The following is a 12,592-nucleotide window of genomic DNA, read 5'->3' as shown; positions in this document are numbered from 1 at the left end:
ATCAATCACTTCCCTTAGGAAAACCCCAGACTGCCACACAGCTCCTCCCAGCAGAAAGGTCCTGCAGCGGGCAGGTGCTTCCCTGCTCTGTGACCAAGGTCACCTCTAGCATAAAAATGCCCTGCTGACCCTCGTGGTAAATACAGGACACTGCTGTGCTGGGGGTGATCATTCCTCAACCTCTGAATGGAGCAGGGGAAAGAATCCCCCTCCTCCAGGCTGTTCCACATCTGTCTGTGCTACAGCAGGGAAGCCACAGCTGGAAACCGCAGAGAAGTGAAGAGCCTCACAGGGAGCAGGGACATCAGAGACTTAAGGCCACTTTCCTGCTGATATAGCACCCTTTCAGGACAAGTAGGTAAAACTGACATAATTGTGATTTATTAACATGAATTAAAATGCCCAACCAGTGCTGCAATGTGACAGTATATTAAAAAAAATTAAAGATCATATACTGTACTACTTTCACAAAGATCACACTTTTTTTTTGCAAAAGACTTATTATATACAATACTATATCAAATGAAAGAAGCTTTAAGCAACTTTACAAGCGAAAGAAATACAGTATTTACAGCACTCGTCCGAGACATTAGAAACAGTCTATACATTAAATTACAATTTCTGCAAATAACTGATGAAACAAAAAGCCATGTCCACACCAAAACTATAAAAATCTGTATTGCATTGTTTCCTATCTCTATGCACACAAAAAACTGTTGACAGAAAATGGAAAAAAAATTGTTAGTGCCATCACTTAGCCTGTGTACTTATTTAATTACATATGTATAAAAGTAATATAGAAAACTTTCACTAAATGAATTTAACTGCAACAATAAAATTTTAAACATTATGCAGCATCAAACCTACTGCCAGAAAAAACAGCTGGAATGTCCACTTACAAAATAAAAAGAAATACCTAATACTGGCTTAACAGCACGTTTTCAGGAATTTTAAAAAGCAAAAAATGGAAAGGATACAATGGAAGAGCACTGGTGTTTGCTTTTATACAAAGTATCATGTACAAGCTTTAAAAAGTACCTTGAATAGGTACATATTAAATATACACAGTTTATATTACAGAACATTTTAAAAATGTTTATAACTAAAGGGATCTGTTTTAATGCCACCCCGAGCCGTGGTAATTGTTCTGGAAGGTGGGTGGCACCTGTGCTCTGTGGATGGGGATCTGTCCTGGCACGGGCGAGGCCTGCTGCTGCCCCTGCACTGCGTGGGGCAGGCTCACGGAGCCGGGGTGTGGGCAGAAGCCGGAAGCAGTGGGTGTTGCAATAGCGTTTGGTCCTTGAGGTTGGATGTGAGGACCCTGACCAGGGAGCGGGCAATGAGGTCCTGTGCCAGCAGGCTGATGTTGAGGTCCAGGTCCTAACGTTGTGTGATGTGGGGCTTGAGAGGAATAGGAGGAGACGCTCGTGTGGGCATTGGAAGGGAAATGGGGGGGTCCTTGATGAGAGGGGTGGTGTAACCCTTGTGCTGATGAGGGGTGGTGCCCCGAGCCCATGACGCCGGAGGGAGGGGGCGGCGGGGGAGGCGGTGCCGAGTTTACAACGTGCTGGTGTTGTGCTTGCAAACCTTGGTGTCCCGTCGTGGGATGGGGAGCTTGGTGGTGGGGGAGAGGACCTGGTGGCGGAGGTGGCGGTGGCAAATGGTGACCAGCAGCTTGAGAATGAATGTGTGATCCAGGAGCCACTGCCATGGCGTGAACCGGACCGACAACATGTGCTACAGAGTGCTGCTGATGAGTACTTTGCTGCTGGACAAGGTGGGGTCCTGGAGCAGGTGGCGGTGGAGGAGGAGGAGGAGCAGCAGATGCCGATGCCTGGTGATGAATATTGGGGTTCTGAGAGGACAAAAAATGCCCTGCAGCTACGTGGTGGCCCGGCACCGTTTGCTGACCCGCAGTGCCAGGAAGTGCTTGATTTGGTCCAGATGAAAACACAGTCTGTTGGGGTATGCTGCCCTTCAGCTGGCTGTAGCTCTGGAAGTTTCCAGAGGGCTGCTGGCTTTGATAGTAAGTGGAAGAAGGGGGCGGAGGGGGTGGGGGAGGTGGGGCATTGCTGTTCAAATTTTGTTGGTTAAACTGGCTGTAGGAAGCTGAAGATTGTCCTGACGATGTCTGTGGGAAGAGGGGGCCGCCAGCCTGCGCCTGGTTACTGGGCTGGAGGGCCGGCGCCGCCGGGTAGAAGTTCCTGTGTGTTTCCCTCTGGGGCGTCCCAACTTGAGGTGACTGTGGGTGATGAGGTCTGTATGGAGATCCCAGCTGCTGTGAGTGAGGCTTTGGTGAAAGGTAACCGTGCTGCACAGGCGCATGGGGGGTGGAGGACTTGGGGGGATTTTCCACGTGAGGCGAAGGGGGGCAATGCAGCTTCAAAGGTGCGGAAGGCAACTTCTGTGAATGTGAAAGTTGCTCAGCAGAGCTGCGCAGATGTGACTGAGATGGATGAGTTTTTGAAAGTGCTTGGACGTTGTTTGTCAGCTGTTTCTGCTGCAGCTCAGCTTTGGGAGGATTCGCACTTTCAGTCTCGGGTGCAGCAGCTGCAGTTTCCCAGTGCGAATCTGGTTTGGTGGGGGTTTTCCCCAGAGGCTGTGCTGAAACTACAGGACTCGGCGAAGAGGGCTGGAATGGAAAGAAAGGCAGTCAGTGCTCAGTGTCTGAAATGTTCAACCATGCATGCAATGAACAAAAAAGAACATCTCAGAACACTCTCCTCCCCAGATTGTGAGAAGAAGTGCTAAGGTGAAGGATATGTATTTGGTGCGAGAAAAACATCAGTAACAGAGTAAGCTTGAGAAGGTACTATTTTTATCAAGTATATATCAATAATTCTTCCAAGTCAAAGACTACTGAAGTATATTTTAAAGTTGTAACAGAAATATGATCCATTAGGTCAAAGTCTGAATCCATTCTTTGTTAAAAGTTGTAGATTTCTGAATCTGAAAGAAGTAATTCCAGAGAAGACCACTTACAGGAATAAAGCAATTTTTAGAGTGACTGAAAATTTTAAAGCTGAGGTAGTGCAAGCAAACAGACTAAACATGACAACCTGAATCACTTCACTACTCAACATCTTTCTCCATATTATCAGACTGCCAAACAATGCCAAACTCTTGCAGAGCAAGAGCAAGCTCCTGTTAAGGGTAAGTCACATCACAGCTGTTGGTTCTGAGTGCCAGTTCTTCAGCGTTCACACCTCAGAACAGCACAGATACAATCTCTTCTCTCATCCATAAACATGCAAACCTACTGAAAGCACAGCAAATAAACCCACTTTTTAGTGTATATGGACAAATATTCTTGCAAATATCTACCTATGTTGAATTACTGCACAGGTAGATGAATGTGTGTATGTCACCAAAGTAGTAAATCCTACAATTAACATTTTTAAAGGTGAATCAGAGCTGGATGGAGCTATTCCTATGCATGTTGTGCAAACACCTTGCATTACCTTGCTTGCTTTTGATGGACTCTTACAAGTCCTTTGGGAAGTATCTGGGGACGGACATTCAGACGTTGGCTCTGGATTTTCAGAATCAGGTTCTACAGAGATAAAGCAGACATAAATATCAAAGCGGGAAAATTAAATCTTTTGCAGAAATCACTAAGCACTTTATATTTGACTTTAAAAGAGCTATTAAAGCTGTTGTTAGACCACTGAATATCTCAAGTGTCATACAAGGTCATCTGCTTACTGACCTTCTGTAATTTCAGTGAAAGAAGGGGCCTTAAGCTGCAACTGGGAAATGAGATTTGAATGAGATGGAGACTGAACATGAGACGGTGAGCATGGCCTACAAGGTGATTCTCCCCCTACAGATGAAGCAGACCCAAACACATTATTAGAATTATTACAGATTACCACAGGGGAACTGGTTAGACTGATGTATCTTCAAAAACAGTGAATCAACTCACCACTGTCCTTGTCTTTCCTATGATCACTGAGAAGTAAAGCTCTCTGGTAGCTTCGTTCTCTCACTTGTTCCACAGAGGTTGATGCAGTCCTGCAAGAGAAGGCCATTTTAAATTTAAGAGGATGTACTCCCATGGCCCAAATTTAGGACAAGGTAGATGCAAATACAGAGTCAGAGAAAATCTACAGTGTTGGCTGCATGTAACAACCAAATAACTGGTTGTGCACAAGGAATATTATTACTTAAGTGGTTTGTAGCTATTTTCTCCCACTTTAAATACAGTCATTTCCTGCAACCATGTTACATTAAAAAACTGGCATTTCCTCTTATTAAGGAAGTATCTGAAGATCTGTGGGTTTTTCTCTGTCTAAACAACTGAAAAGTAAAAAAATAAAGGTCACGGGTACTGGTTCATAGTCTCAATTTGCAGAAAACTCTCATTGTCCAGAAGTGGAAGTAGTAATTTTGTTTGTTTGTTGTTAAGAATCTGCTCTTTAATAGCGGATGCACAGCTCTAAATGGTGTACAACTACAAATCTCTGTCTAAACTTCTAAACTTCAATTGCCAGACAATGGGTATGCAGTGACAGTCACATCTCTCTTAACACCCATTACATCTCTCAATCACAACCTGACCAAGAACATCCTAAGTGACAGCACTCCACAAAACTATTTTCCTTTCTGGCAAGGATGTATGGCATCACTTTACAACACTGCTGCACTGAAATAAGTTTTGGTGCTGCTCTGCAGGGTTCCTGCAAAATCTAAGTAGTAAATTCTTCTTGTTGAGTCTGTTTCCACAATTTAGGGCAGTAGCTTCTGCACAGTGAACTTAAGTGCAGTGTTCAGTGTTCCACTGAAAAGTGGCTGTTATGTTCTCCTGTCAACTGGCTTACAAAATCTTCTTTTCTGGAACAGCTGGAGCATCTGAGTAGAAGGATGTTCAATTCCTAAGCCCATGGTTCATCCTCACTACAGTTACACCACCACTACAGTACAAAGAACATCAGCAGGATTTATTTTGCACTACTAATGTTTTGGAGACGGTGTCACCACAGCTGATCTATTTTAAAGCTACCAAATCTCAGTGAAAAATCTGTGCAGTGTTTTACACAGACTGAAGTCCATCTTCTCCCCATCCACACTTCCACCTCTCCTCAGGATCTGGATTGTCTGGAGTATCTGGCATTGCACACACTGCCCATATGGTCTGCAAAAAGGAACCACTGAGCAAACACCAACAATGCTGTGTCACCACATGCTCCCAGCTGAGCAGGAGCTGCTGGCCAGGCTGCACTCAGCCCTGCACTGGGCAATTCAGCAACAGCAAACATCCCACACACATTCCAGCCAGGACTGAAAACCAGACCTCCTAAGGTCTTCCAGAAGCCTTTGCTAATCAGCACAGATTTTTCTCCTGCTGCACCTTATGCCCTACAGTACTTTTGGAAAGGCTTTGAGATTTAACAGGAAAAAATCTCTTCATCTCACAGACAAAGCAGTGGAAATACAAGGACACAAAGGCTCAAACCAATATCTATTTTGCCATTAGAAGATAAAATAATTTAATAAGTATCTTCTGGGTAATTCTTCATGTAATTGAATCATTATGAGGTGTCTGCTGTATTTCTGAGATAAAAGGTAAGACAACTCTTCACTGAGCTGGAAGAAGAGCTTCCAGCCAGTAACCTGCAACAGCAGTCTTAATGAAAAATAGATTTCAAATACCAAAGACTTAGATTCATATAAATAATTCTTCCAAATTAAACTGAAATCCTGTAGTTTTGTGGCTCACCACTGAACTTCTGGTTCACTCTTCTCACTGGAGGAAGATTCCTTAACTGCACAGTTGTTGCCAGTGTCCTCTGGAGCTGCATTATAAACAGCAGTTGGCAGTGGTAAAGGCAGGCTTGCAGTGTTTTCAGTTTGCTCCCCATTTTCAGCACTGTTGTTATACCCATCACTAGCACCATTATTACTGCTTGTATTTCCTGCACCAGCAGCATGAGGAGATACAGTAACCAGGGGGAAGCTGTCTGTCTTGGAGCCACTTTTCCGAGCTTCACGCTGCCTCTTGCGGTATTCTAACAAGGACACCTGAGGAGAAAAAACAACCCACAAACAAACATTAGAAAGGAAGTTTTACCCATTTTCTTTCTCACAGTTTCTGTTAAATGAACTGTATATTTCAGTAATATGTACCATGTAACTGGTTTAAAAAAAAAAAAAGGACAGAAATTAACTGAAGATATTTCACCACAGCTGCAGTGGAATTTACAGAGTACTGAGCTACCAACTGCAAAGGTGATATTAAAAAGTGCTTCTGCCAAGAGAAGCATTATGTGTTCGGCCTCAGAGAAGCAGCAGATGACACACGTCAGCAAAAGGTCCACTGCTGAGGTCATACTCTTGGCTGTGGTTACAAAGGACTCTACAGTTTCTCCTGAACTGCAGAATTTTACTATTACACTGATCTAGTAAAGCTAATTTCAAGAGATGTCACATCCAGGTCTCAGACTGACTCCCTTGCATGAGAACCCACTACCCCCTTCTGCTTCATATATCAAAGAATTCACTAAGCTCTTCATGCCTTTTTTTAACATCCAGAATTTTCAACTTATTTTTCCCATTTGTTTTGAATTTGTCTTTACTGTCCTTTAAGACAGACTGATTAAGAACATATTTTTAAGCTAACTAAATTACTATAAATAATGACACATGGTTCCTATTTAATGTATTATGTATATACAATCACTACACCAAAGTTCCATGTAAGAGAAACCAGTTTTGGTGGTCAGTAAATTGCCTTCAGTGAAAAAAATACAGGCTCAAATGTTTTCACCATGAATCTTCAGGATTTGAATTACAAAGCTAAAATATTGACCTTCAGACCTACTTTATTGAGTAACTACACTCGTTTGGTAAAAATTACATTTAATGTCTACAGATTTTCTTCTAGTTATCAACATCCTGCTCTGAACCCATACAGCATCCAAACCAACAAACTGAAGTGCAATAATGAAAAAAAATTAATGTTTAACTGGCTTAATCCTCTATAAAACTGGACATCCATTTCTAAACAGAGAGAAAAACCAAAACTGTGGCTGTTTCCATTCCTAAGGGGTTTTGTTTGTTTGCTTTCAAACAGATATATTAGAGACCCATCCACATGTCAGGGTAAAAACAGTGAAAAATACAGGATTTTGCATAAAAAAGTTCAGATAAAGAACTGATCTCACTTTCAAACAATTTTGTATTATTTCCACATCATGTAACAGGGACCCCCTAAGGAATACTGCTTTAAAGAAAACTTAAGGAACCCATGTAGTGTGGCACAATGTACAGGTCTGTATTGATAAAGGACTTGTGCAACAGTAAAAGAGAAGCAAATGTCCACAAAAATACAGAAATATGCAAAAACATCCTACAAAGACCTACCTAAGGATACTGCTTGTCTAGGGAAAAGGCTTTTATGAGTCTCCTACAAAATTCCCAAATCCTCACCTTTCACCTTAGGTGGGATCTAGCCCACCACCTCTTTTTTTATACTGTCTAAAGTTCCAAATTTTTGTGTGTCCTCAGAAATCCTAAACCCTCTTCTCTTTCAGGGGTACAGATGCACTTTGCTCTGGCTGTTTCTTCAAGCTGAGCCTTTTAGACAAGAACCTTGGGACTGGGGGTGTCAGGGGCAGCCACACCTTTCTTTAGTGGAGGATTAGTGCAGTGTAAGCTCTCAGCAGTAACAACCTGGAGCAACCCTTGCCAGCAAGGGACTTGGGGAGGGTCACTGAAGTACTAAGTGCTGCTGGGATTTGTGAAGCCTAATTTACCCTTCAGAAAAAGACGACTGTCAAGTTACAGGAATTTTGGCTTCTGTTTTCTTTTCTGGTTTGCCAAACTAGCAGGGCTGCAGTAACACACACACGATCTATCAAATTCTCAGGGCTGTGACCAGGTAAGATCAGAGCTCCTACAATATTGCTCCATTTATGTCTCAGCTTGAAGCAAGTAAACAAAAATCCAGTTCTGATGAAGAACTACTGAAGGGAGACTCCTCAGTGCACCAAAGCAGGATGCTCCAGAGCAGCAAGAATATACAAGGGGCTGCAATGTGACCAAAAAGCCCTGGACCCCACTGTGCAGCCATGTACACATGCAGAAAACCTCAACCTCCTCACCACTACTTCTGTAAAGAAAATAAATCACACCTTTCAAACAAGAAAAATTACTAGAGTCTGTGATGAGACAGAACAGGCAAACTGGTACACTGGAGCCCACTGCCTTCCATCTTTGTCATTCTTTCTGCAAAGGGAGTCAACCTGACAGTACAATGCAGTCTAAGAATTAGACAAAGTAACTTCCAACCCTGGTTTGAGTTAGCCATGACAATATCACTTATCTACAACTGTTTCATGAGAGTAGCAAATTTAGATTGAGCTTATTTTTCAAACAATAAAAAAAACCCCAAAAAACCAAATTAAGCCAAGAAAAATATTTCTTGGAACTAAGGATTTCTGTGCAGTTGTAACTTTCAAGTCTGAGTAACATAAATCTATTCTTGCAACTTCTTGCATTAATTCATAACAGATGTTCACAGTATGTGGTCTCTAAGATGATAGTATATATTATGTATAACAGAGCATTGTAAACACCAGGTGGCATAAGCAACCATTTTCAAACCTGAAAAGCAATTATTTATTGGGCAATTCATTTAAGACTCATATGAAATAGAATTTGTATCTTTTACGTTGGAAAAATAAATTTACTAATAGTTTTATGCAGCTTTGCTCTTTGCCCTTCAGTACTTCTCCTGAATGTCTACTACACTGTAGTGTGTAAATATGAGCCATGAGTTGGTTTTTATTACAATGGGGTTCTTTCTGTTATAGAAACATCATCAGCAGACAATGGAAGACAGACCAAATGATTCTTAAATGTATAACCTTTTTCTTTTGTGGAGGGTTCTGGGGTGTGCAATTTCCATCCATCAAATTGTCGTTATTGACAGTCCTTCCAAAGCCAGGTGCAATTCCATCTTCTGAAGTACAAAAAACAGATGCTTCCATGAACATGCCTCTCGCATCGTCTTGAATCAGGCACTTTGACTCGTTTATTCTGAATCCACCTCCTACCTCCAACTGATGTGAAGGGGTCAAGTCCCTCAAATTAGAATTCATTGAGAAATTTACACCTGTCCTGTCAGGACTTTTTACCCAGGAAGAATAAATTGTGCCCCGTCCACAATGAGCAGTTTCTAATTGGCTGTTTGAATCAGTCCTATCATGTGTGGGGGCTTCCAGGTTTTTATGCAGTGCACTTTGCTCAATTACTTCGAGTCCCAGCTGGAGGTCTGACACAGATTCCATTTCTCCAGTGCACTGCCGTGTGACATCAGTTCTGTTCCTTGGACTAGAATATCCAATAGTCTTTATTTCTTGCAGGCCCATTTCTGTCAGGTTGGAATTTCTGAAAGAATTCAGTGCTAGAATCGATGCTCTGTCATAGCCCTGCATGAAGAAAAAACATGTAACTACTTCTTCACATTCCATCAAACCTATTTGACATTCAGATGTGCTGTTAAGTGGGATTAAAGGCCTGCCAGTACCATGAATTTATGAATTTTTAAGAAACAATTCTACAGCCAGATTCTTAGTTTTACTATTCCCATGTATTATGTGAAAGCATTTAAATAAATGTACATTAACAAAAATAAAAATAAATATTTAAGTGTCAGGGTTTATTTATGACTGGCAGAGAAAGGGGAAGAGCTTCAAAAGGAGCAAGTCCCAGGCCAGGAAGCTTGAAAGCACTTGCTTCAATGTAAAAGCAATCCTCCCTCAGTGTCAAAACACCTATTTCAAAGCAGGACAAGGAAGTTTTTCCAAGACACTTCTGAATTTTAGGATGAAGCCCTATGGCAGGACACATGCCCCCTGCAGGCTGGGAATACCCAGGCATATTCCAACAGCACTTGTTCTTCAACTAATCCACCGCCTATGCTGACTCACTAACCTTCTGCTCTGCTCTTTCACTTTGAGCATAACTGGGATCAACAGAAACAATTTAGAAATGCTGGTAACAAGGAGAAATGGTAATCTGAATCTAACTACAGCCTGGAAAACAAAATGTTCTCTTTCTGTTCCTATTTACAAATTGCAGTAGTTACTCCTTTCCATTATAAAAGGTGATCCTGATCCAAATCATGATTTTTAAGTGATACAGAGAGAAACCAGTTTAAAATAGAAAATATAAGAGGTAAAGTGGAAATACAAAGGAGAAAGCAAGTAAAATCTATGGGGAAGTTAGCCTTTAAATTCTCAGGAACTTGCAATGATACCATTTGCAGGTTCTACAAATTTCCTTACCTCTTGACTGTAAGCTCGCCTTTTTATTTCTGGGGAACTGTCAGGTGAGGAAATATTCTAAATAAACAAGAAGAAATTGCAAGTCAATTTTTTAGCCTAAAGAAATACCTCTCCTGCATTTTATAGCAGGAGTTTTACAAAATACTGATTTACACTGCAATGTCTGAACACTTCCTCTGAACACTCTAGAATTCACGCCAAATCTCACCTCAAAGTGCATGGTATTTCCATGTATACATGGAGTTACAGGAGTAACTGGTGAATAGATGGGTTTGTAACCATTTCGACAAGCGTCATCCTCTGTTTTCACCCGGGGAGGAGTGGCAAACAACGATGGCTCGGAGGCAGTGATGTCAGCATGGGTTGGTGTGGCATAGGGAGAAGGAGTAGGTGTGGAGGTTTCTGAGAAAGCAGACTCCAACAGCTGATAGAGTCTTCGTTTTTTTAGTGGTGTGGTTAGATCTGTGTGTTAAAATTAGAAAAAAGTTGTATGATTTCTAGATAGAACAATCACAGCTGTTTAATTAATTTAGGTAATGAAATTGTTAATTCCAAATTAACGAATTTTAAGATAAAAAAAATCTCTGAAGGGCAGGCTTGCTGAGAGATGAACTTTTAACAACCCACAGGCTTCCTGAAAAATAAACTCTTAGCAGCCTACAGATATATCAGTAAGGGAATTCAGTGTGCCAGGATGCTGGGAAGAACTGTCTATGCCTTCAGAGAAGGCCAAGTCAAATTCTATGCATTTTTAAGACTGTTCAGCTAAAAGGTGGTTTTACTGCACTCCAATTTTCTATTATGCCTACAAGATTACACAGCTTTTCCCCCTGTGCACTACACTGGCATACTGAGTTTTAAAGGGATTCTAAGTATATAGAAAGCATAGAAAATTAAATTTATAACCTGACCTCTTAATACTAATAGCAAAACCATTAGTCTTTTGTTGACTGTAAATGCTAGGATATATAATGGTTTCTTATTAATACACATTAAAAGGGGAAAAATTCCCAACTGCTATGCAACTAAACATTTCTTTCAAAGTAAGTATCAGGAAACATGAAAATATCCCTGGAATTTTCATCAAGTCATCAATTTAAAAACACAGTGCTCCACAATCAGCTACTTCATCATAGCTCTTATATGGTGTATTTACAAAAGCTTCACACCTGTTAAGGAACAGCTGTCATTCAGTAATAAAGGACTTTTATGTTCACCATTGATGGCTGGACTTCTAGATCTCTCTTGTGATGGTGAATTAAATCTGTCAATCGTTGTTGAGTTTTCTTCTTCCAAAGCCTGCTTCAACCAACGCTGTAAAAAACCAAGAAGTTCCAATTAGCAACTTAAAACTTTAATGATGAACATTTCAAAATGTGTAGCACGACTGGTTTCCCAAACAGCCTTTTTCTGCCTGAATTTATGCTAGTAAATAAAGATTTCTTTTTAATTAATATGGGATAGAACACCACAATGAAGGGAAGCGTTACCTTCTTACAAGAGCCAGTAATGTTTTCCACAGGTTCTTTTTTCCTCCTCTTTTCTGAAAGGAATGGAGAAGTAAAGCGGATATAGTGCTTTGGAGTTGAGTACACGTGTGGGCTGTAAGTGAGGCCAGGTAAGGAGTTCAGCTGGGTAGCCAGAACTTCAGGGTCTGTGGTTATGCGTAGAGGCCTTTCTGGCACAGTGTCTGTAGGCTTCCCTGCTTTCTCACTCTTTTCACTTAACCATTCACTAACCAAGTGCTAAACAGAGAAAGAAAAAAAAAACAATAATTAGTACTTTATGAGTGTGTTTACCAGTGGCTTTTTAGAAGTGTTTAGTTGAATTATTCATCTAGTCAACTACTACACAAACCAGATACAGTTTCCAGGATCCAAGTTTAAGAAGACCTGGCAAGAATGAGCTCAGTTTAGTGAAATCATGGGAACAGCAGAAAAAATCAGTACAGGTTTGCTGACACACCAGTCTGGGGGAGGGACAGGGGTGTTTAGTTATTTCCTTTTGTTGTAAACTACACTTAGTTCTTCTGCATTTAATTCTCACTCAACATTACAATAAAAGCATCTACATCAATTAGGATGTCAATTCAGTAACAGAATTCTAAAACAAAATTTCAACTTCTGCTTGAGTACCAGGCTGAGGACAAATAGTGTAACGTTAACAGAGCAAAATTAAAGAAGCCTCTCATCTGATTTCCATACTGTCAGGACTGTGCCTCAGCCAACACGTCAGGCAGCTGCCTTCAACACTCTCCAACTGTGGTAGTAAACTTGGTGTAATTGAACACAAAGACACACTGG

General features: G+C 41.1%; 1 protein-coding gene across 2 annotated transcripts in view; it reads right to left on the bottom strand.

The window, feature by feature from the left end:
- Positions 1-359: 359 nt before the first annotated feature.
- The window catches only part of KMT2E (lysine methyltransferase 2E (inactive)), a 55,526-nt gene continuing 43,293 nt past the window's right edge, over positions 360-12,592 (bottom strand). For both annotated transcript variants that reach the window (XM_054278934.1, XM_054278942.1), the window contains 9 exons: positions 11,780-12,034; positions 11,459-11,603; positions 10,498-10,751; positions 10,290-10,346; positions 8,868-9,431; positions 5,720-6,021; positions 3,926-4,014; positions 3,462-3,553; positions 360-2,632 (listed from right to left, as the gene is read on the bottom strand). In XM_054278934.1, the coding sequence (XP_054134909.1) occupies positions 1,118-2,632; positions 3,462-3,553; positions 3,926-4,014; positions 5,720-6,021; positions 8,868-9,431; positions 10,290-10,346; positions 10,498-10,751; positions 11,459-11,603; positions 11,780-12,034 (3,273 nt within the window). In that variant the 3' untranslated portion in view covers positions 360-1,117. The remainder of the gene's footprint in view (positions 2,633-3,461; positions 3,554-3,925; positions 4,015-5,719; positions 6,022-8,867; positions 9,432-10,289; positions 10,347-10,497; positions 10,752-11,458; positions 11,604-11,779; positions 12,035-12,592) is intronic.

Source organism: Melozone crissalis, unplaced genomic scaffold (assembly GCF_028551555.1).
Source record: "Melozone crissalis strain CALT ecotype California unplaced genomic scaffold, PUWL_Pcris_2 ptg000004l_1, whole genome shotgun sequence".
Taxonomy (NCBI): Eukaryota; Metazoa; Chordata; class Aves; order Passeriformes; family Passerellidae; genus Melozone; species Melozone crissalis.
Note: the sequence above shows the minus strand (reverse complement) of the source record. Positions and strands in the feature narration are given on the sequence as shown.